The sequence below is a fragment of the Talpa occidentalis genome, unplaced genomic scaffold (assembly GCF_014898055.3).
Source record: "Talpa occidentalis isolate TD23 unplaced genomic scaffold, MPIMG_talOcc4v2.1 talOcc4.5, whole genome shotgun sequence".
In the NCBI taxonomy this organism is placed as follows: domain Eukaryota; kingdom Metazoa; phylum Chordata; class Mammalia; order Eulipotyphla; family Talpidae; genus Talpa; species Talpa occidentalis.
The window spans coordinates 26,338,003-26,363,567 of NW_023604861.1; the positions used below are offsets into that span (position 1 = coordinate 26,338,003).

Genomic DNA, 25,565 nt, shown 5'->3' on the forward strand with positions numbered 1-25,565 from the left:
ATTCACAATTGCTAAAACTTAGATACAATCAAGATGTCCTTCAGTGATGGTCATTCACATGGTCTGACTGTTAAATTAAAATTTATTACATGGTTCAATGGGTGGACGGTGAGTGACAGTTCAACCACAGACCACAAAAGAACATGAAATAGAGAAGTTTATTATGCAGAAGCCCTGGAGGAAGGATCTAGCACACCTCAAGGGCTCATATGGACAAGTCAAGGCAGAGAATAGACAAGAGAGTGTGAGACAGGCCCTGGGGCACATATATTTATTGGGTCCATAGGTGGAGTATTTTGAGGTTCCTGGGTTAGGGTAGTTTTGGTAAATTCAAACCAAAAAGCAGGGTTTTGGTGAGTTCCATAGAGTTCTTATATAAGAGGAGATTGTTGATCAGGCCTGTTGGGGAACTCATATGAGATACATGTATTTGCTTGTGATTCTGTGGCTTCTATCTTGGTTAGCTTGTGTGAGGGGTTCACTTCATTTTATGTCCAAAATGGATGCCAAGACAGCAATACCGTATAGCTGATTACCTAATTTCTTGATGCCATATAATGGACTGTTATTCAGAGATGAAAAGAAATGAGCTATCAAGCCATCCAAAATGTAATTAAGTAGTAGTTACAGAATGTGATTGTTTCATTTTTTTAAAAAATTAAAAAATTATTACTGTAAAGAATTGTCTTTATAATATTACTTACAAAATTTGCCATTTAAAACTAAGATCTTTTTGTAATTTCTCATTTTAGTATGGTTTAGATTCATAAGTAAAAATATGGCAAAGCACATATTTAACTGATTACTTATTTATAAACTGTATATAATATGGATATTATATGATGCTTATATATTCTTATATCCAAAATAATCTAGTTACACCAGGAGGCTTCATTTATTTATTTTTCATTATACACATTTTAAAAATAGTTTGTGCTAAATCTAATCTTATTTAGGATACTTGGAAAGTGAATCTTTCTTTAGAAGTTTTGCTAAGTAGAAGGAAGCAGTTGGGTTTCCCCTGGAAGACATCTTTTGAACTAGATTACTTAGAAATAATTTAGGTTATTGGAAAGTCAGCAACATACATGTGGTTTCTTAAAGTAAGGTTAGGAATGGAGAGCAGGGAGACAGGAAAAAAATATGCAAAAAGGGATTAAGAAAGTGAGCAGGTCTTATGTATTAAAATGTATGCCAAACACTTCGCAGTAGTAGTGATATTCCACTTTCTATTCTTTTGGGGAAAATATTTTCAGAAACTTGGCTATAACAAATTAAAGCAAATCTAGGCTTTTGAATGACAAGTTGGTATAAATGGTTTTGGTAGCTAAATGGTTAAAAAAATGTTTTAGTTGGGAATGATTAGAGAAGTAAAACTGATAATTTTAATTGCCAACATGAAGATTTTAATTGCCAACATTGAAGTAAAGTTCAGTTGTCCATGGTGGAAGTTCAGAAAGAGCTGCTTGCTTTAGGGTGCCCTCTTCCTTTGAAGCAGGCCCTCTGTATAGCTTCAGAGTTGATGATAACAGATAAAGATTATAGAAACATGTTCCAAGAATTCATGAGATGATTCTAATATATACACATATAAGGGTGTGTGTGTGTGTGTGTGTGTGTGTGTGTGTTTGCTTGAAGACACCCACAAGACATGGGGTGAGAAAAATGGAGGGTATGACTTCAGAGAATAAGGGAAAGAAATGAGTTCTCTATAAATTCCAAATATTGGGAAGTTATTAAATCAACCTTTCTAAATTTTTATATAATTTATTATATAGCATAAACAATGCTTAGTAAACTCGTGTTGTATGTATTAATTAAACTTATTTTGGAGGAAGTTTTTACTTTCCCCAAAAAAAGAGGTTGACTTCTATGTCACATTAAATGTATGAGACCCAAGTGGGTAATTAAAATAGTGCCTGCAAGTTTGTTTGCCTGAAAAGATTCTAAGTATGAAGGGCGATTACAAGTGAAATGTTAAATACCAAAGGAGATTTACCTCCAGATGAAAATATGCTAAAACAATAAGAAAACTAACCTCTGAAGGGAAAATAGAAGTTTAAGTGATTTCCCAAATGCTAGAGTGTTCCAATCACATTATTTAAGAGTAATGACAAGAATTAAAATTAAAACTCGACATAAATGAGAATGTTAATAAGAATTTGTAAGATGAAAGGAATACAAAAACATAATTTTCAGAATTACATATTTTGAAAATACTCTTTTCTTAACTGTTTCTATGAAAAAATAAAAGAGGTGGCAATGATTTTCTTCTGAACATATTTATGGAACTGTACATACAGTACAAGCCAGGGAGCAGGCCCACAAGCGGCCTTCCATGAGTGGAATTCACTAAAGCTGCCATTTTATATGGATCATAAGTTAAGAATGGTTTTACATTTTTGAATGGTTGGAAAAAAATTAAAAGAAGAATAATTTTTCATGACATATGAAAATTATATTAAATTCAAATTCTAGTATCTATAAAAGATTTTTTTTTTGGAATAGAGACACACTTTATATAATGTTATGGCTACTTTTACATACCAAGATAGACTTGAATAAAATATTTACTAGCTGGTTCCTTACAGAAAAAAAAATGTTCATCACTGCATTGGAGCTCTAATGAACTCAAACCCATGTGAATCTTAGGCTGTGGATAATTGAGGCAGATCAAATTAAACTCCCAACCCCTATAAAGTCAAAGGATTTAGCATTAAAAAATGAAATTAAAAGCATCAAAAAAAAGAAAATTATATAGATGAAGATAGTACCATAAAGACATTGTAATTTGTTTTAAATGTATGCCTCCATGAAGAAGTGGGCTAAAGTATTGAATTTAAATGACTTCTCTTTGACTGGTTTGGGCTACTGAAAATATTTTAGTAGATAGTTTGATGAGCAAATGGGCATATACTGTTTAGACAAAATTAATTTCTAGTTTGAATCCTTCCTGACTGTCTGTATAAATTATTATAAATTATATTAATCCATTGTGTCATTGAGGCCTATATATTTTTACTCTTCATTTATAGCACATGAGGAGACATAAAATTGGGATGTTAGATGTTATATAATCCAGCTTCCCCCTTGGTAGGGAAATAATTCCTACATCCTCCCTAACCATTTTTATATATCTAAGCTTTTGTAGAGGGCAATTTTATTTTCAACAAATGGAAGTGATGGGGTATTTATTAACCAAATTAAAATTTAATCTCAACAGTGCCTACCTTGATTTTATACATCCTTAAAAGAAAAATTTCTACTCACTTTTCTGTTTTCTAACCACTTAAATATCTAGTCTTTCCTCATAATGATTAAAGAGATACCTGTAGTATCTCTCTATTCCAGAACAAATATTTTAATTTCTTCTGATCATTCATTTTTTTTCATTCAAATGCACTATTTATTATTTCTCTAAAGTGATTCTTATTGGCTGCTAGTATCTTTTTTTCTTTATTTTTAAATTGAGGTCACATTGGTTTGCAACATTGTATATGATTCAGCAATACAGCCTTCACTTATATGTTACCACACAATACCCACCACTGGGGAACCAAAAGTCCTCTACCATAGCCCATTGTGGCTCCCTCCCACTTTAATTCTAAAGTCAGATTTCTAGGTATTCTTTTAAAGATTTCTTTTGTTTATGCATACAAGAGCTGGGACCTAAGCCAGGGATTCAGAGGGCCAGGTGAAAGGATTCACCAGAGACAGAATGGGGAGCAGGACAGTCGGATTGAACTGAAATACACTACTGAGGGGAGCAGAAGGGGAGTCAGGAGAATTCTGCTGCACCATGTGTGTAGCTCCCCAGCTGGGGACTAACTCATGCTGCAGTGGCTGCAGATAGCTTCATAGTGCTGAGACTTGACCCCTTGGGCCACCAAGAAGGCCCAAGATTTTTAGGAGCTTATTGTTCTGTGTGAAGCTTATTGTTTGGATTTCTTTGTGTTTTAAATCCTCCCCACCCCATTACAATACTGTGGAGGTAAACTGGTCAGTGAGGAGATACTATAAAAACTATAAACCTCTATTTCGAGAGTAGTTATAAATGTAGTCATAATTCATTTTTTTTAGCTTGTTGAGTTTGTGACTCAGAATAGTTTATGCATTTTTCACATGAAGTTCTAATGAGACAATTCTTTTTCATCTTTTACTTGCTTTACAAAATGTTCACTTTTATCCATAGCAAAATTTTTAGTTTCCAGTTTGTTGATTTAAATTTTTTAGATAATTTTGAGTGTTAATACTCCAAGCTATCATATTAACTATATATACAATCTTTATATAATTTCCAAATTTTAAATGGATGTATTACTAGTATTAACTTAAATCATTTGGAAAATAAACAGTATAAATCAGAAGATCAATTCTTCTTGTCGTTAGAGAATTCCTAATAAGCTGAAATGTTAAGCTAATTGATTCTCTTCAGGTATCATTCATCAAGTAACCCCAAATAACCTGAATGAATCAATATTTTTCTCACTTTTATTTAATAAATTCACAATGATATAATAAAAATTTTGTAAAAAAGACTTACTGAAATAAAAATAAAATTGAGAAGAAGAAAGTCAGCATATCTTAGTGGCTTAAAACGTAACTACCGCAGGAAAATCTGTTGGGTTTAAATTCCTGTTGCACCACCTCCTGGCCCTGTCACCTTGGACAAGCTACTTAATATCTTTGCCTTAATTTTATTTTCTCTCTAACTGGGGAAATAACTTTACAACCTCATCAGTTTCTCATAGTGGCTAAAATAGTATTTACAAATTCATTAAAATTCTTTATATACTGACATCAATAGTTTTTTTCTCCCCAAGTATTTATAAGCATCTATTTAAGAATGAATTCTAACATTTTATAGTGAATCCACATCAAACTTTTGAAATGCAGTCACAATTGTATAGTGAGACCTCTCTCTTTTTTTCTTTCTCTTTCTTGATAAACGTCTTTAGTGGCAGGATTGGCACAGGGTAGGTTTTCTGATCCAGCAGATGGGTAAAGGAGCATCCTGGAGCCCTCAGTGGCTTTCTCAGGCTTTTATTAAGCTTTGCATGCATTGCAGCAACCAGGTATACTGCAGGCAGGGGTGCTGGGGGCGCCAGGAGGCCAGGAGGCCTCCAAGCCCCCAGTAAGTCTTCACCCTGGGCTTTTCTGGCTTCTTATTCCCCTTCTCTCTCCTGCCTCTCTCCTGCTTCTGCTTCTCTTGGTGACTCTCTCAATACTCCTCCCATGGCCCACAGAAGTAAATAAGACAGCTTACAACAATGTAACAACTGCAGGTGCCCCATCTGGCAGGGCAATCCTAATGGTGGGAGGGCAGAAAAGCCTAAAAAAACATTTACCCTACAAGGTCTTTCACCTAGAAAAGTGTGTTTTGTCTGTGGGGCATTTCATACTACAGTGGTACATAAGGTCATTGTATAAATGCATTTTTTCAGAGTTTATTTTTCTTTAGATAATAAATAATTGTATTTGAACAAATGAGAGAGAATATGAGTGGCAAAACAGGTACTTACAACATTCTTATTTAAAATTTAATATGAAAAGATTAGAATTATAGTATATTAATTTCAATTCTCTACCACTTCTTCAAATCAGGCCCTTAACAAATATGTTTGCATATACTCTTCATGAAGTTTAAAATGTTTAAATATTATATAAACTAGAACCAGAAGGACCTGATTCTCATAGAGTAGATTAAAATCTTAGAGCAATATGACTTCATGTGCCTCATGTTTATTTTTAGATAAAGAATAGTTTATTTTGGGGCAACCATAAATGACTCTAGAAGTGTGCATCAGTTTTAGACTTTTTTTTCCACAAAAGAAATATTTCATATAACTTTTACTTAGATTTAGAAAAACTGTTAAGTATGTCCTCAGAACGTTTATCTGGTTATTGGTATTACATGTTTGAAAAGAGAATGTTAACAAGAAATGATTTATTAAAACACAACCATCATTAAGGATGGTAGTCCCATATCACATATGTTTAAAAATCCATTAGTACATATTTATACTAAAATGTAATATCACTGTATATCTTTGAGAATTCTAGGGAATTGATTTTTTGAAAGAACAAATAAACAAATAAACAAATAAACCAAGCATTTCCCCATACAAACTGTCCCTCAGGTCAACCAAATAATTAAAGAGGGAGACTTTATTTCATATAAATATTCTGGCAATTAGATGAATAAAAAGTGATATTTTTAAAACATCACCAAATTATAAGTCCTAAGGAAGTCATGAATCCCAAACTCTGACCATTAATGGGGACTCTGTCATAAAAGCACCCAAGCGGATGTTATGTGCTTCTAGTAGAAGCATGCTACACCATTGATGGAGTAGCCTTAACTTAAAATCAACTTTTGGGCTTCCCCAGTGGCCTAGGGATTAAGGCTCATCACTATCACTGCTCAGACCTGAGTTCTATCCCTGGTCAGGGAATTAACCCACAAGGCGCAACAGACTTCTCCTGTTCCCCTCACCAGTAAATCTGCCCCAGCTGCTCCCCACTCTCTCTGGTGAATCCTCTCACCCCCCCACACCTCTGGTCTACACCCCAGTTCTTCTGTGCAAAAATAAATAAAATCTTAAAAAAATCAAATAAATTTGAATCAAATATTCTAACTATGCAGGAAATTCAGGGGACGAGGATAAATTAGACCCTTCAAGGCGCCGTTTATATTGGTGTCTATCCTGAGAACTTTCAACAGTGCTTTACTAGATAAACATCAGCTTTCAGCACATGTGATGCAGAGGGAAACCATTCAGTAGCAATACTGACCAAGCAAGAACTTTCTTTTTATCTCCTTGTTCTCCCTATATTTCTTGTTCTCCCTATATTCACCCTTCCTTGACTGTAAAAAAAGGGAACAAATCCTCTTTTTAAATTATTATTTAACTAAAAAGTATTATTACCTAGGACTGCATTATTACTTTTAAGTCGATACTATATTTTACAGTTAAAGTAACTGTAAGACTTTCTATTACAATATATTATTTTGAAAATTTAGGTGTTTGCCTGAATGCTCATACAGGTATGTGAAAAATGTAGTTCCCTACCACTATTGAACACGTTCAAAGAATAAAATTGTTTTTGATCATACTTATAGATTCCACCAGTTTCACATTTAGGAATAATGAATATTTCTTATGTATCGTCATCAAAGAACTTTGTAAAGCCTAAATTTAGAATTTTCAGTTATGAGGTTTTGATGAGGCTCCTTGATCCTCTCCCGTATGTGAATATATTAGCATAATTTACTATATGTACCTGGAGTACTTCTTTATCATTTTCCTAAATCCAGAGACTCAATTTCTATTTAGAAGCATTTAACTTCTTTGCTAATTTTTCCAGAACAAGAAATTTGACTTCACACTTAATCAGTAAATAGGATTTTGAACTTCACTGATAGCATTTACTAGTTTATGTATGTGATCCATAGGGGAAAATATTTTTTTGGTCAATTTTATTTTACATATAAGAATATCCAGAGTTTACAAAACTGCCTGGTATATACAAAATATTCAAGAAATGTTATTTGAACAAATAAGTAGAAGAGTGAGTTATCTTAAAGTTATATTCAACTTCATCAGTTCTATGTATTTAAAGTTATTATCAAGCTAACATTTAATATTTGGATTATCTGTTAGAGAGAGGAAAATGAACATTATTAAGAAGAGGGCAACAGGGCCTCCCTGGTGGCACAGGTGGTTGAGCGGCAAGCTGTGAAGCTGTCCACAGCCTCTGCAGTGCCAATTCAATCCCCGCCAGCCTCGGAGAAACCCACATGGCGAGCAGACCTCTCCTGTCTCGCCCGCTGCTCCCCTCAGCAGTGTATTTCGTCAGTCTGCCTGTTCTATTCCCCACTCTGTCTCTGGTGAATCCTCTTACCCTCCCATACATCTGGCCTGTACCCCGGCTTTTGTATAAATAAAATAAATCTTAAAAAAAAAAAAAAGAAGAGGGCAACATAAGTTAGTGCTAAATGAAATGATCCTTTAGCTGTGGTGCTCTGGTTATTTAAATTTATTTCAAGAATATAAAATTAATAAAATTTTGTATTTTGAGATAAGGAAGCTGAGATAATCCAATTTTAAGAAATGTTTAGTTCCATGTATGTGATGACTACTTTATATATTTATCTCATAATTTTAGAATACATCAATTTAATTCTGAAATATCCTGAGGACCAATCCTTCTTGTTCTACAAGAAGCAATAAATGTGACTTTCCCTGTATTGTTAGTCTGTTACCATTAGTTTATTAGTGTGACCTCTATTTTTTTCTCAGTGAGAGAGTATTCCTTTTAAATTTTCATTTATTATTATGGCTAGTTTTATAAAGATGGGACATTGCAAAAGATTGTATTTTATTGATTGGTAGAGTTATGATGCAGTACTATAAGGCAGTGTGCTGAAGTATTAAATTAAATATTCTTCCTCTTTGTCCTACTTCAGGCCCATCTTGAGGTTAAAGGTATTACACAAATGAAATGATAAATCCAGTTTACATAGTTTCCCTATAGACATAGAACTGCTCCTTTCTTATTATGTCTGAATAAAACTCATTATCTATTTTGTTTCAGTCATAATTATGAGATTCTCTCCTAAGCAATTCTTTACTGTCTCCATTATTCTCCATCTTATAACATACTCTGGAAAGGCAAGCATATAAATATGATAAAAGAATTAAGCTGTTGAAATAAATTAATTTATTTTTGCAACAATGTATTCAAATCTTACTTGCTCAATGGATTTTACTTTAATGAAATTCTTCAAAGAACAATACATCATGTTCCAAAGATTGAAATTATACTGTAAGTAAAATGACTGAATATGTTGTGTCTCAATTTATAGAAAGTTTCAATTGAATACTTAAGCTTTTAAATCACAAAAATTTGCATAAATTAAAATATTTTCTTTAAAATAAAAGTAATAAGTATTGCCCTTGTATCCTTTGTTCTAAGTCAGAAATTATAAAGTAAAAATAAGCTAAAGCTAAATTGAATACTAAATACTATAATTTCACCTTTTGCCTATATTTTCTAAGCCATAAATATACTTTAGGATATATCTTACAGTAAGATTTTAATTTAGGTTAGATTTTATTTATTTTTATATGCTCTTTAGAATATTTAAATGTATAAATAAATAAGTGAATATACATGAATGAAAAGAATCATCAAGGAAAACTGTTACAATTATATATTTTGACTAATGAATTTTTTCATACTTAGGTAGAAATAAACAAATATTTTTAACAGCATAATATTTGTTGTTAGGGTTTTATGCATTAAAAATTTAAACATTTATGACTTACATACTTCTGAAAAAATTAGTTTCTCATGCTTTCTGTTAACAACATTAAGAAATCTATTGTGACAGGAAAATTATTTTAGAGGATTGATCTATTTTAAGATTACATCTTAATCTCTGCTCAAACATGTGCCATTGTAAATACGATCACTTATATAAATATTAGGTTTATTAAAATGTATTGATAAATAAACATTGATTAAGTGACCTTTTTAAGGAAATAAATGGGTAATGTAGAAAATTTCATTTTTATTAATATATAACAATCTCCTGTCTCAACTGCTTAACATGTATTTCTGTGTAATCTAAGTGTTAGAAATTGGTTATAATAGGAATGAAATTTAGCACTTATACAAATTTGTATGTCTCTTTACCAGAGTTTCAAGACATCAAGATTAGGCTCTTTATGGTGCACTTATGATTACATATGAGGTTAGCTATAGCATAATTTATAGTAAGTTAGCTTATACTTCAAGGAGTTCTATGCAGTTCTATTATGAATTTTATAATCCATAATCAATAATAAATGCATAGTTACTCGAAATCAATAATAAATGCATAGTTACTCCAAATAAGATAGAAAATCTGTTCTTTGACTTCTGTGCACAAATCACTATTAGCCTTTTAGTTGTAATTGCAAAAAGTTTACATGAATTTGTTGCCATTTTTCCCTTTTCTTAATCAACAAATTGTAGTATATTTTTACAATGGAATATATTCAACAACAAAAAAGAACAAACCAATATTGAATGCACCGACATAGATCAATCATATACACACAGTTTCTTGTGTGTAAAAGAAGCCAGGCACAAAAAATCAAGCATTGTATGAGCCCAAGTTCATGAAGTTTTAAATCCAGCAAAGCTGACATAGATGTCAGAGTTGGTTGTTTTAGAGGATGGGAGAAATTGGAAAAGGGTCATGAGAAATATATTTTGGGGGTTAGAGAATTGGTCTAGATCTTGAAAAAAAAATCATTAAACTGAACACATAATAAATGATTACTTTGAAGGCACTTCATAGTTTAAAGTAGGGGTAAATGTTAAGAAAAAAGATTTATAATCCCAGTTGTTTTAAAATTATAATTAGAGGATAAAAAAGTAACTTTTGGCATCCAGATGTGGTTTCTCTGTTCTTTAAAATCATGTATGTGTTTGTTTTTTAGGAAATTTAGGTCATTTGTTTGCCATGTGGACAAAATAACTTAGGTCATTTAGAAGCATAGCTTGAATGATTTATTTAACTTGGAAAAAATAACCATTAATGTGTTCATTTCCCATGTTCTTTGAGACATAGATCTTAAAATATTTTAATCTGCAAATTGCACAATTTGATAACATCTTTCATTCCCATTATTATATAAAAAGAATTATTTGTCATAAAGCTTTCTGAACCAGCTAATTTTAAGTTTCAACATTGGTGGGGGGTGCGTCTTCCTCTCCCTTTGTACTTATCCCTCTTTTTCATTTGCTCATTTGCTGTTTTCAAGTTCAACTCCATAAATCTTGGCTGGAAAAGTTATTGTGAGATGCTTATATTTACCTACTTAGCAGTCAATTTTGATATTTGCAGAAAAAATAGCACTTGATTCTTAACTTCTGATCAAGGCAAAGGACAAATGTTTTTGTATATTTATAATACATATTTCCTTTGGAATGTTTTGATTTTCCTTTATAGAATCCAACACACACATTTTAGACCAGTTCAAAAGCTCCTACAGTTCAAGTAGTTGCTTTCACAACCAGATTCTAATATACATTTCAACTTTTGAGAGTAGAATCTAGTTAATTTTGTTTTTCTTTCCTTTTTTCGTTACAATATTGTTTATCTTGCAAATCTTTGGTCATAAAACTTCTTGTGAACTATTATTTATTTTTTTTAAATTTCAGGAGTAGATATTGGAAACTGTTACGTGTATGAGTTTTGGAAGAGGACTTGATCGTTGTTCTTTTATTATCATTTTGTCAATCTCAAAAATGAAGCCTCAGCTTATCTGTTAATAAGTTTATTGACAATGTGCAGGATTGAAAAATTCAAAGAGTATAACAAGTGATGTTCAGTCTGAGATACATGTAAAAATCACGTGGAGAATCTTTATAAAATACTGACGCCTGGGTCCCACCTCAGGCTCAGCGTATTAGTTTCCTAGCGTTGATAGAACAAAGTACCACAAACTGTGCAACTTAAAACAATAGAAATATATTTGCTTACATCTTTGGAGTTTAGAAATCTGAAATCAGATGTCAGCAGACCCATGCTGTTTCTGAGATTCTAGATGAATCCTCCTTTATCTCTCCATAACTCCCTGATGGTGGCTTGGAATTCCTTGGCATTTCTTGTCTGCAGCTGCAGAATCCAATCTCTGCTTCTATCTTCACTTGCTATTCTTTCCTTCTGTCTGCACAATGTTAACTTAACCTATCAGTTGAATTAAGAGTCCACCATTCTCCAATAAGATCTAATTAGAATTAATTACATCTGCCAGGACCTTATTTCCAAATGAAGTCCCAGTTATAAGTTACAGGGGTAAGGACTTCAACATGTATTTTTTGGGGGATACCACTGTAGGGTAAAGAAAATATCAGGCTTTTCTGCCCTTCCGCCATCAGGATAGATGATGGATCCTTGTCCTGAATGCATGCCTGATGGCGGGCACCTGGAGTAGGGTGTGGGCATAGGTAGATGGGATTCAGCTGAGCTAAGACTGTGCTTTTAAGGGCGGCGTCACGGGGGGGACGCCAGCAGCCCCAGCCAGCAGCAGCAGAACCAAAAGAGAAGCCGAGAAGCAGCAGAACGAACGCTAGAGAGCCCAGATAGAGTGAAGACTTGCTGGGGGCTGGAAGGCCTGCCAGCCTCCCAGTCCCCCAGCCAGCACCTCTGCCTGCCATATGCCTGGTGAACCCCAAATAAAAAACCTGCAAAACTACTGAGGACTCTGACTCCTCCTTTACCCGGTCTGCATGGGATCAGAAAACCTGCACAGTGTCCAAGTCCTGCCCTTACAATTGGCGTAGTCGGCAGGATGGTTCGAGGCAGGACAGCTCTACGCAGACGAAACCCTTTGAAATCTGGAGAGGGATCCCTGGATGGCCGGCCACGAGCAGATGGTACCCGGTGGCCGACCTCCTCGCCCAGTGGGCACCTCCCCAGGAATGGCCAGAGGTAGATGGATCCCCGGGGCAGTTGGAACAGGCCCTGTATGAAATAGAAGAAACCCTGAGTGGATGCAGTGCCCGCGAGGCGGCAGGAGCCGTGGGATGGGTGTTTCTCACGGCTCTGCGAGAGTCCAGGCGGAAAGAGCAATCTAGGATCCAGCAAGTACTGGATGAGATGCGAGAAGAGATACGAGAAGAGATGCGGATTTTTAAATTGGGAAGGATTGGTGACTGATTTGTTGAATAGCTTATTTTCAAATGGCAGGAAAGAAGGCATTATTATATGTGAGTATAATTTTAAGCATCATATATGTAAAGCAACCAACCCATTCTGAGCAGGTTTATAAACGGTTCTAGCAGCCACATGCTCTTCGCCGTGGTTTGTAGTCGCTCCAACACTCCTCCGTACACTCCACTCCTCCACCCTTAACACCGCACTACCACCACACCGCACTCTGCTGCACCACCCTTATATTATCAGTCTTTTAGCGCAGGTGTACCCACTTCAGGTGCCCGCCATCAGGCATGCACCCAGGATCACAGGGCTCTCTCATCTATCCTGATGGCGGAAGGGCAGAAAAGCCTGATACCTTTTACCTTACCCTACAACCACTCAACCCATTACTCAGTACCTAAGAATCTTGGGGAGTATCTGGTGGTGCAAGGGGTTAAGTACCTCACTATGAAGCAATCTGCAGCCTCTGCAGCACAAGTTCGATCCCCAGCTGGCCAGGGAGCAACCCACATGGTGCAGCAGACTCTCCTGACTCGCCTGCTGCTCCCCTCAGCAGTGTGCTTTGGTCAATCTGTCTGTTCTGTTCCCCACTCTGTCTCTGGTAGATCCTCTTAACCCCCCCATCTCTGGCCTGTACCCCAGCTCTTGTATGCATAAATAAAAAAATCTTTAAAAAAATCTTGGGGAGCAGAACACAAGCATAAACACATGTGAAAAACTCCTAGGTGATTCTAGTGCAAAGCATGACTGTGCTAATGGAACCTGACACCAAAGACTTGGATAAGCCTCATTTTTACTGGTTGTACGTATCTGTGAGTTTTTTGTCTTTGCCTTCCATTCGTCATTAGACTTCAGCATTTTGAAAACATTACCGTCTACAGGTCAGTTATATTTTAGATCTCTATTCTTTTAAAATATTTTAGGTCAACCTTTTTAATATTTGCACCTTTCTACCCTAATAAGAATTATTTACTTATTGTTTGCTGTGTAACATGTAGAAGTATACTACTACTATTTATTATTGCCAAGAGAGTTCTTCATGGTTCCTTGTGTGTTGATATTGGAAGTATAAATACCTTATTGCTCACAAAGAAAAAGGTATCAGGTGTGCATTTTCTTTCTTACTCTGAAACTATTAATAGTTGCTCTTTGAAGATGTTTATACAATATACGTGCACTTAATTCTAATGCGGAAGTTGCAGGGCTTAACGCGAAGGTATGGAGTAGGACTTGAGTGTTAACATAGAATATTATCAGGAGGGCCTCCCCTGGTGGCAGGCAGTTGAGCACCGCGCTGTGCTGTGAAGCTGTCCGTAGCCTCTGCAGTGCCGATTCTATCCCAGCCTGCTGGCGAGGGTCCCGCATGGAACGGCAGTCCTCTCCTGTCGTGCCCGCTGCTCCCCTCAGCAGTGTATTTCGTCAGTCTGCCTGTTCTGTTCCCTCCTCTGTCTCTGGTGAATCCTCTCACCCTCCCACGCATCTGGCCTGTACCCCGGTTCTTGTATAAATAAAATAAATAAATCTTAAAAAAAAAGAATATTATCAGGAAACATGTTATCAAGTTTCTCTGGGATGCAACTAATATATATTTCATGAATTTCCCCCATTGCATTTGTGTGGGTGAATTGGAGCTAGAAGTAGTAGGTAGTCTGAAAATCATTGGAATAAAAGTATTCCAATGTTAAATAATAATTTCCATGACTAAAAATGTGACCATCCAAGTATGTCCGGAGCACTGCCATGATGAGATAGCTGTTAACAACTCTTCTGGTACTATTATTATAGTCTGTCATGTTGATAATTTGTGTGTTAAATGATCCTTAGACCCTTGCAGAAACAACAGAATACATGCAAAAATTTATTTAAATTGATAATTGTCTAGTACTTAAACCTACACTGTTCTGTTCATTCTTTGCTGTCCACTGGGTTCCAAGCTGATTGTCTTCTTTTTTTGTTTCAAATAAGCAAATGAATTTTAAATTTGCCATTTCTACAGTGATGCCTACATACAGTACCAGTTTCCAAACAAGTCTTTTCCTACTGTGGCTTTGCTAGAGGTAACAGTTCCTTAAATATAGCTAAGTGTTGATGAAAAACATGCTTATTGTCTTCACACTTCTATAGTATGAAGAAAAAAACAACATTAGTTAAATAAAAGTCCAACATATTTTCCTCTTTTCTCCTCTACCCCTCCCCTTGGTGCTGTAGGAGCGTGTCCCAGACAGCCCGTCACCTGCCCCCTCTCTGGAGGAGGGACGAAGGCCTGGCAGTCACCCCTCATCACACCGCAGCAGCAGCGTGTCCAGCTCCCCAGCACGGACTGAGAGCTCTTCTGACAGAATCCGTAGGTCTCATACTTTTACTTGTCACCGTTTTAAACTTTATTAGGTGCAGCTGGCTTTTCTAATCAAAATGCCCTCATTCCAAATAGATCTCAGATGTATCATGTTCTACAGCTCTGTGGCAATAGCCATCTCTCAAAATTATGTTTCCCAGTTTGCAATAGCATGAGGTATGGTACTACATTAGCAGGTTGTGATATAAACTCCTTCTCTTTGATGCCACACATAAAGATTTGAAGTATGAAACAGTTAGAGAAAGTAAGTAGTAATCTTCTAGATTAGTTTTTGAAGTAAACACCTTCAACTCTCAACTACCTAGTATCTAAGACTGGATGAATGGTTATGGATTATTCAATTTCATGTCTTCAATCCCACTTAGGCCATTTTCATTGAAGTTCATTAATTAAAAAAACTTTTCCCTGCATCGACAAAGATCCATAAACACAGAGAGGAATAAAACAAATTGAATTCAAAGCAATGTTTTAAAACATATTTCTTAAATGATCAATTGATTGAAGAATGTGAAATTGGTCAATTTTAGTATTTCAGTTAGTATAATCAATATGTATAGTATTTTCAGTTAATATTAATTTAATATTGTTAAATTCTCAAAAATAGGACTATATTTTGTAAACCTACTTTCAGATAATTACTTTTGGGCTTCATGGGCAAGAAAATTAAGAGTGGGGTTAAAATTCCATTCAATTAACTGGTTTTGAGTCTGTAAAAAATCAAATATTGTTTTCCAATGTGACGAACATACTAACAGTGACTATTTTGGTTGATAAAATCAATACTTATTGTATCCTTTCCAGTATTTAGTTATGTTATGAAATCCATGTTTATAATAACTTTATAATTACACAAAAATTGTTGAAGTTATTTGATTTTCAGAATATTTTCATAATAGGAAAAACACTTCCTAGAAAGTATCATTTTATAAGAAATATTTGCACAAAGGAGAAATATTAAATAGAAAATTTTGAAATGGATAACTTGAATATTAGGTTGATTGTGTTTTCTACAAAGTATTTGTCTTATACAATCACAGAACATTTATGGAAATCAGAAAATTAAGATTATCATCGCATTTACCTCTCAAAGCAGCTTGCTAAAATTTCAGACACTTTGTTTTCTCATTGTATTTTTAATAGCAAGAATTTTTTTTTTTTTTTTTAAATTTGAGACTTTTTTTTTTCCCCTTCCAATGAAAATGCTGCAACAAGCTTCTCATTTGATTGCATGATCCACTATTAGGTCACTATTGCTACCCAGTGCAAATACCAATCCATTACCACATTTTGCAATGATTTGTCACATTCTTTTAATCTCCTCTAATTGGGAACTGTCACTCAGTCTTTTCTTGTTTTTCAGTCCCTTGTGTTTTTCGTAGAGTACATACCTTTCATTTTATTGAGTGTCCTTAAGTTTTGCATGTATTTGATAGTTCCTCAAAATTACACTTACATTTTTATATTTTGGCAAGAATCACATCAAAATGATAGTGCATCCTAATGTCCTCATTTCAGGAGAGATGTGATTTTCTATAATACTTGTTAGCACTACTATTTGATTAGGGTGGCCACTCCCAAAGTTTTCTTATATATTTTTTCTTTGTGTAAATTATTTTAAGACTGTAAATATTCTATTCTTCAACAAACTTTCACTCCACTATATTTAGAATTATTCTTTGAAAATTCTTCCCTGATAACATTATTACTATGGTGGTTTCCAACAGCTAGTATATTCATATGATATCTTAAAAATCTCTATTTTTCAGAAAGGGTAAACTTTTATGGAATTTTGTTCTTCCAAAATTTTGTGCAAAACCAATATTTTCATGGGAAAATCCTTACAAAATGTATTGACTGGATTGTGAAAATCATAAGCATCTTTGTTTATCTACTTTATCATTTATGACAGATTAAGAGTTCAAGGAAAGTATTGTTTTCGGATATTCAGCCATTCAACTGGCATTAATTGGGCACTTTTACCCCCCAAGTTTCAAATCAAATTCAGTGTTTAGAAGTACTTTGATATCTACCACACCTAGTGTTTTATTTTCTAGAATAGAATATTAATATTGAAATGAGTATTTCAGTGCCTTAATTTGTTGAAAATTCATTTTTTTTATTTATACATATAAGAACTCGGGTGTAGGCTAGAGATGTGGAGTGGTGAGATTCACCAGAGACATTGTGGTGAGCAGAACAGCAGATCTACAAAAATACGCTGCCGAGGGGAGCAGCAGGCAAGACAGGAGAGGTCCACTGTGTCTTGTGTGTCAACTTCCTGGGAAGGGATTGAGCTCATGCTCAAAGTATTTGTCTCCAGCAGTGGCTGGAGATAGTTTGATAGCACTGAGACTTTAACCCTTGCACAACCAGGAAGGCCTCATAGATTTATTACATTTTAATATTATAGTGTTAAAGAACATTCTAGTGTTAAGTTTGTAGTTCTGGAAGAATTCAGAAAAGCTATGGGGGAGTGAATATGATACACTAGAAAACAGTGCTTTATTGGTAGTGATTTTAGTAGTGTTACTTTTCCAAAGTATTCCAGACACTCAAAAAATCATAATATTTCATGTGAAATAATGATGAATGAAATTGTTTTATTTCAGATATTTTTCTGTATATACATAATAATTATCATGGTTATTATTCTCACATGAGAATTATAGCTGGATTATAACTTTACAGTTAGTTGGAGCCTTATATTTTATTTACTTTTGAGTCCAACAGAGTTTAACTAATTTACTTGAACACTGTGTATTGGTGTTTTGTCTTTGTTATTTTGTTTTGGGCTTAGCAGCTGTCCATCAGAATGGGTTGTCCATGAACCAGATGCTGATGGGCTTGTCACCAAATGTACTCCCTGGACCCAAAGAAGGAGATTTGGCTGGTCATGACATGGGACATGAGTCAAAAAGGATGCATATTGAAAAAGGTAATGCATGATTATGTGATCTTGCTTTTCCTGCTCAACATATGAACTAGAAATAAGTCACAGAATGAAATAATCTCTACATCACATAAAACTATGTATATAAAGAATTAAAAATCTATAATTTTAAGTAAAATTAAGCCTTTCGACAAGAAGGAAGTATGAATGAACAGCCGCTGCTTTTCTCTTGTACAACAGGTATGTGATGATTTACTTTCCACTATGTTAAGAAAAGGAAAATTGTTTACTTTAAATGTTATCTCTGAAAGCCTACTGTTTGTCTTTCTCAATGCTGCTAGGTCAACATTCATTTTACTTAACTTGATAAAGTAACAACAATATACAAAGAATTATCATGGTTACCATTTGGATTAAAAGATTTGTGTTAATTGCAGCAATCAGGAAATGAAAGTGGACTTTATCAACCAATGTACTAGTAGTTGTTTCAATACTGTACATATCAAGTAACAAAACCCACAATGAACAGTTTAAAATTTTCACATTTTTATTTCATGTACCAGCCTAACCTATTTTTACTGGAAAAATTAGTATTTCATGCCTAGTTCATGAAGTACTTTTGTGAAGATACTGAATAATTATTTTATTGTATGTGTTGAAAATTTATGTGAGCAGATGAAAGTTCATATTTTCATATGATTTTTTTGAATTGCAAATATAAGCAACTACATCTTTTTCATCTTAATTTAATATTTAAAATTTTTATTAATATAGACTAGGAACTTTGTATATTTGACATAAATACAAAAAATTAGTGTTGTAAAAACTTATTTCTGTAAAAAAATTAATCACCAAATGCACTATTAATCTGTTTTTAGAAAAAGAAAATAAAATTGGTCATTTAAACAATCACTGTTAACAGCAAGAAGTAATTGGAGAAAGACTAAGTTAGAGGGGAGCTTTTTTCCCTTGAAATACTATTCAAAAATAGTGAAAATACGCTTCCATAAAACTTTTTTTTTTTCTATTCAACATGGAAACAGCTCTGCTGAGCCTTTAGGGCAGAAGAGTACAGTATTCCTTCAAATTAGATTATCTGCATTATAGAATGTCAATGCAGAAATGATAATTTCTTCTAGAGCCAACATGTCAAAATCTAGACTTAATTGAGAGATAACAACATTAAGACAACTTTCTAGTTATTTATTTAGAATTTTTATAACTATCATCAATCATCTATCTATCTATCTATTCTATTTTATTATTATATTGTAACTGTTTTCCAAAAATCCTTCCCTGAGATTCCATACTGGGTTGACCTAAGGATCTAACATCTGTTTTGTTTCTGTGCCTGCTCCCAAAATCTTGCATTTGTCTTGATATTTGGAAGTTAATTCCTTATTGGTTCATTTCCAATTTAGACTGAAACTTCTTGGAGTTATCTGTATGTTAGATTTGTTTTTACAGTCTGTGAATGCATACTCATCTAGACTGATCTAATAGGAGATTCTGAGAGACAGTGAAGGAAAGTAAAAACAACTCTGAAGATTGTACACTTCATGGGTTGATAAGAAGGCAATGGATGGACTTAAATAACCTATAAAAAGGTATATTTTTGTGAAACTAGAACATTCTGGCCATGAATATACATAAAAACTTTCTATTAATATATCAACAGTGGCACATTTTATCAAAAATTTTAAAATGATTTTGGAATCAGAACAAAGACCTGACCATACCCCAAAAGTTTCCCAACATTTCAAAGTCCATTTTTTTAAGAAAAATAAGTTCTTGTAATATTCTGCCTTGGAATGTAAAATTACCATTGAATCCATTTTAGGATTTCAAATGTGGTTTTGTAGTAGTGGAAATTTTAATCAGTGCTGAAACTATTGTGAGTTTTTTTTTATATGTTGCTGTTTTGCTTGTATGTACTTTTTAATCTATTTTTCAGCATAATGAATTTATAGTAAATATTTGTAGAGTTTCTAGATTGATAGTCTACTAAATTAAAAATTATTTTCTTTCATTACTACACTTGTCATTGCCTCATACTAGCCTTGCAAATTTCCTACTCTGTACCTATCTGTATTAAAACAAGTGACTTCATCTATAGGCATTTGTTGGGAAATTAATTATATGTTTGTGTCATTTGAGGCTTGAACTTCTTATATGTAATTTTCTGCCTACTACTTTAAATCATTCAAAGGTTAATAATTCTTATGAAAACATTCATGTTAAAAATAGCAACATTAACTTGTATACTGAGACTATGTTCTAAAATTCTAATCTTCAGTAACTTTTCAGCATTTTAAGTTCTTAATATGCCAAAGTTATTGACTCAAATACATTAGACAACATATTTAAATCACCATTAGCAAAGGACAGTAAATTTTCAGCAGTAGAAACAAAAAATACTAAGAGGTGAGATTTACTTTAATTTTTTAAAATAATTAAAAAAAAAACTCAGGTAGGGTTTGGAGCCTAAGGAGTATTTATTAAACTATATTCAAATTATAGAAATGAAAAAATGAGTTAGTGTATCAAAAAGTAATAGACATATAACATTGTTGCTATCACCCAGGTGTGAGGAGAATTTTAAGATTATGAACTTTGACTAAAAATAGGAGTTTGTCAAGATGTACTGAGGAAAACTGACAGGACTCATAACTTAGAAAACAACTTCATGTCTTCTAACTTTTCAAACATATTGCAAGTTCTCTAAAACTTTCTGGTTTAAAACTTTGATGATATTTTCTCATATCTAGTAGAATAGGCAATAATGATTGGCATTTGGGTGCTATCAACAGCATTTCTATTTCTTTATGTTGCAACTGTTATTTATCGCTCACAGTTGTCCATTGAAACAGATGTGCAGTTTTGTTTTGCTTTTTTCTTAAATTGCTGCTACTTCCTGCATATTTTGTAGGATATTTTTTGTACCTGCATGTAGTTGTTTCATATACACATTTCATGGAATGTTTATTTATTTAAGATTTTATTTATTCAGGAACCGGGGTACAGGCCAGATGCGAGGGAGGGTGAGAGGATTCACCAGAGACAGAGTGGGGAACAGAACAGTCAGACTGACGAAGTACACTGCTGAGGGGAGCAGCGGGCGAGACAGGAGAGGTCTGCTGGGCCATGTGGGAAGCTCGCCAGCCAGCTGGGATCGAACCGGCGCTGCAGAGGCTGCGGACAGCTTCACAGTGCAGTGCTCAACTGCCTGCACCACCAGGGAGGCCCCTCCTGGAATGTATTTTAAAAAAATAATTGACCCATTATTGAATACAAGATATAGTTAAGCCTATTGTAGTAGCTTTTTCAATTATTGAATATTTAAGCATTTATAATTGGGACTAATAAATAAATTCCTATTTTGATATTGGAGTAGAGCACACCAAAGTGATATAATCAATTAATAAATATTTAACTGAGTGCCAGTGTTTTGGTAGAAACCACATGAAACACGAAACCTCTCTCTCTCTCTCTCTCTCTCTCTCTCTCTCTCTTTTCTAATTACACTTTTTTTTTTCTTTATATATATCCTTATTTTCTCAGGCTTTTTCCTCAATTTGTTTTCATAAGAAATACGAAAAGTTTCTTTCATTGGTGACTTTTAGCATTTCTAAGCAGGGATTATTTAAGAAGAAGCAGGAAACACAGGAGATTTGTTTCAGGCCATAAACCACTTCTCTTGCATAATTTGCTAGGTGGGCGGTACTTAACTAGTGGTTAAAATACAGGAATAAATTTAGGTTCTCATTTTGGTGCTCTGATTTTGAGGACAGAGCACAAAATGCAATAAATAGCTAGCAAATTGGTCTTATTTGGATTTTCTCTCATTTGTGTTTTATTCCTAGAATTCAACCTTGTGGATCATTTTCCTACAAAATATCTTTATTTTAATGACTATGGCATCACGTTTCTCAAGTTTGTGGAAATAATTTTTTGAGATATACTTACGTTTGCACTTTCCTCATTATTTAAAATTTCATCTTTATGAAAATTAGAATTGAGCCTTCAGAAATCTTTCTTCTTTTAAATTCTATAAATAGTAATTAATTAATAATAGATGTATCATGAATGTTATCACAAATCTGAACCTGCCAGTGAGGATCTCATGTGACTCTATAAATGTGCAGAGTGAAAGCCTGTTTTTTTTAAATTTTTTGTTTCGACAATGTTAACATATTGCACCATGAATAATTTTATGTTAAAATTCTCTAACATGCAACTCCTTCACTTTTATTCATGAGATATAATTTCTCTTGACATATCTGAAAGTCCTTACAAAATATTCTGCCTAAATACCTACTCATGTGAATTTACCTTTCTGGTCTGTGAGTGAATACAGGTGTTGGACATAATACTGATACTTATTGTGTATTCACAGCACTGGACAACAAATTTCTCTAAATCCCATAGCTCTTTCTTAAATTGATTTCAGATTGTGCATGCTTGGATGAAACTTTCTTAAGGCATTGCTTTATTATTTTATGAATTCTAATTAGAGAAGCAGAATTTGCAGTAACATTTCAATGACAATTTAGGAAAGTCCTTACTACGAGAGTGCTATTACATACTTGTATTAATAGGCAACAGGTATTAAATATGGGCTTTCCATTTTTATTTTATCCTTATGCACTTGCTGACTGCCTTGTCATGCAGACTTTCAAATTTCCCAGAAAGTCTTTCCTATACCAGATGATGAAGTTTCTTTCCTTACCTGGTAAATTGATGCCTCCGTCACCATAATGTTCTGCCAAAAATTTATCTGGGCAGAAGCTGAATTTTCTCACCATCTTTGTCATCTTTATATACCTAGCAAGAGTCAACCAGTAGTGAATGCAATCAATTTATTTTTATGGTTAAATGAGGTAATATATGTCTGGAGCACTTGACCCATATAAATATTCTATGGAAACCTTTAATACTATCAAATTAGCTAATGGGTATGTACAGGCTTGATTTTATAAATGAGAAAATATACATGCTGTGAACCACTGGATTAGAATATTATCTGTTTACAATTCATAACATCACAGTTATTGTAATTTATGTTTGATTCTAATAGGAAAGTTGAAACTATGATATTTAGATAATGTTCTGAGTGCACATAATAATATTATAATGTGCCAAAGAACAGGTTGCTAAGGTAACTATGTTAAACAAATATTTTTATATCACTATTTGTGAAAGTAATTGTATGAATAAACTTTTAAGCTATTAAAAAGTCTTAGTTTTTTTCAATATAATTTATTGACCCTGAGTTTATTCAATAAATATATTGAGAAGAAAAAAGTAAGTTTGGCTCTGTAAAACATCTGTGATTATAGGGTAGTATTACATGTGGATGGGTCACAATCGGACACATTCTAAATCAAATGAAGACCCCTCCAAAAGTAAGTTTCCATCTGAACCATTGACACATGCCCCTTACAAATTGAACTACTTCAGTTTTACTTAGGGCAAAATTTATGTTTCCTAGGGTTTTATTATTACATCATTAATATGAGCATTATTAAAAGAAATAGAGCAATGCCTAAAACCTTAGCTGCTTCTCCAGAATATAAGTAACTTGGGATTGGTAATATTTTGGGATATTTAAAAAGTTGAATCACATTAATATTTGCAGGCAATTTTCATGAAACGCTTGTGCCCAAAGAGTTTTGAGAATACTTGCTCTTGGATGCATTAAAATAATGAAATTTATAGTAGTTTTACTTGTAGTCAAAGAAAAGGCATTTATCATGGAAAATCTGTGGCAGATTTTTAACCATTTAGTCTGCTTTATTTTTGTGAGTCCTTTGGATAAGTGCAGAATAACTCACTTTCTTTCTGTTTAAGATATTTTTTTAGGACCTCCCTGGTGGTACAAGGGCTTAAGCACCACACTATTGAGGTGATCCGCAGCCACTGCAGCACAAGTTCGATCCCCTGCCGGCCAGAGCAACCCACATGGCAAGGCAGACCTCTCCTGTGTCGTTCATTGCTCTCCTCAGCAGTGTGTTTCAGTCAGTCTGCCTGTTCTGTTCCCCACTCTGTCTCTAGTGAATCCTTTCACACCCCCACATCTCTGGCCTGTACCCCAGGTCTTGTATGCATAAATCAATAAATCTTAAAGAAAATAAAAGAATAAAACAAAAAATATATTTTTACATAGTCATGGCAATAACTAATATTTTTATAGCATTAAAAGTGAGACAGAATAAATTGTAGGAGATTAGAATATTAGTTCCACATATAAATTTGTTTCATGTAATGATTTAGTTATGAATCATTATAATGCTTTTATTTCCTTAATTTGAGATGTTTATTGGCTTAATGAATTGATTATGTCTAATTTTTTATTCTATAATTTATTTGTATATGGCCTTAAACTTTGCATCTCTGTTTTTGCTAGTTTTAGGTGAATTTTTACATAGTTTGATGTGGATATGATCTGTAGGGGATGCGTATATTATTCTTTATCCCTATTTGAGATTTTACTCCAAATTGAAGTTTCATATTGAAAATATTAACTTACAATCCAATATTTTTTAGTAGATCCAAAACTTTTTATTTTGTACATTTTTATTTGCTAAAAAGACTGATAGGTATTTTTCTCCAAGAACCATGGAACATTTTCTTCCTTGATTAGACAAATTTAGAAATGTACCCAAAAAGGCCATTGCAAATTCGGGGTTTTCATAATAATTTTTAATCAAAATGAATAGCAACATATAAATGCCATTTATGTAGTTATGCTTTATGTGATGTTGATTTATAGAACATCTGAAATTTTATTTCTCAATAGTTAAAGTTTCAATCTGAGATGTAGATTAGTATCTTCTAAATAACTAAATAAATTTCAAAGGGAAAGAGTAACCATTTAAATGTCACTTCCGTCTTGTCTAATATTCATAATATGCTTTTATGGAAACTTTCTTCTGCTCTAACATGTGGCTATGTGTATCTCTGCACGTGCACACACACTCACTGCTTTACCTGCGTTTGATAGATGAGGGGGTGATCTTACTTTGAATGCTGTGTTATGGGTTAAGAAGCAGAGTAATAGCCCCTTGTCTCTTGTGCTTGAAGCAGCTTGAATTCCTCCATCAACTTGATGGAATGATTTAACACATTCATTCAGCCTAGTTTGCAGGACATGTAAGATGATAGCAAAGCTCAGGTAAATCTTAGAGATATTGGTACTAATTTGAAGGCATTTATATGCATGTTAGATCTAAAGATGATATGAAACTAGTGACTATTATTTTTAAATGCATAGTAATCAGATAGTATTTTAAACATATTTTTAAAGAGATTTTGCTCACTTCTCTGGAGACCTGGGTACAATGTTTTTCTTTTGAATTTCCTTTCTTATTACAGCTTACTCTTCTGCCTTTTGACATACTATTTCTAAAAGTTTATGTAATAACTTCTGCATTTCATAATTTATTTTGTTCAAATAGAAGTCCTATTTTAAACTTTCCTTGAATTTTTACATTACCATTGTTGCTAGTATCTTGTGCTACAGTTTCAGAATATTAAACAAGTACGATTGTTTTAACTACTATGAAATTGACAGATGAAGCTGAAAACCAAAAGCACCTTTC

General features: G+C 33.6%; 1 protein-coding gene across 1 annotated transcript in view; it reads left to right on the forward strand.

The window, feature by feature from the left end:
- Nucleotides 1-25,565, forward strand: part of DACH1 (dachshund family transcription factor 1) — a 411,464-nt gene that overhangs the window by 279,452 nt on the left and 106,447 nt on the right. The window contains 2 exon segments of the mRNA XM_054701972.1: nt 14,927-15,062; nt 17,875-18,009. Of these exon segments, the coding sequence (XP_054557947.1) occupies nt 14,927-15,062; nt 17,875-18,009 (271 nt within the window).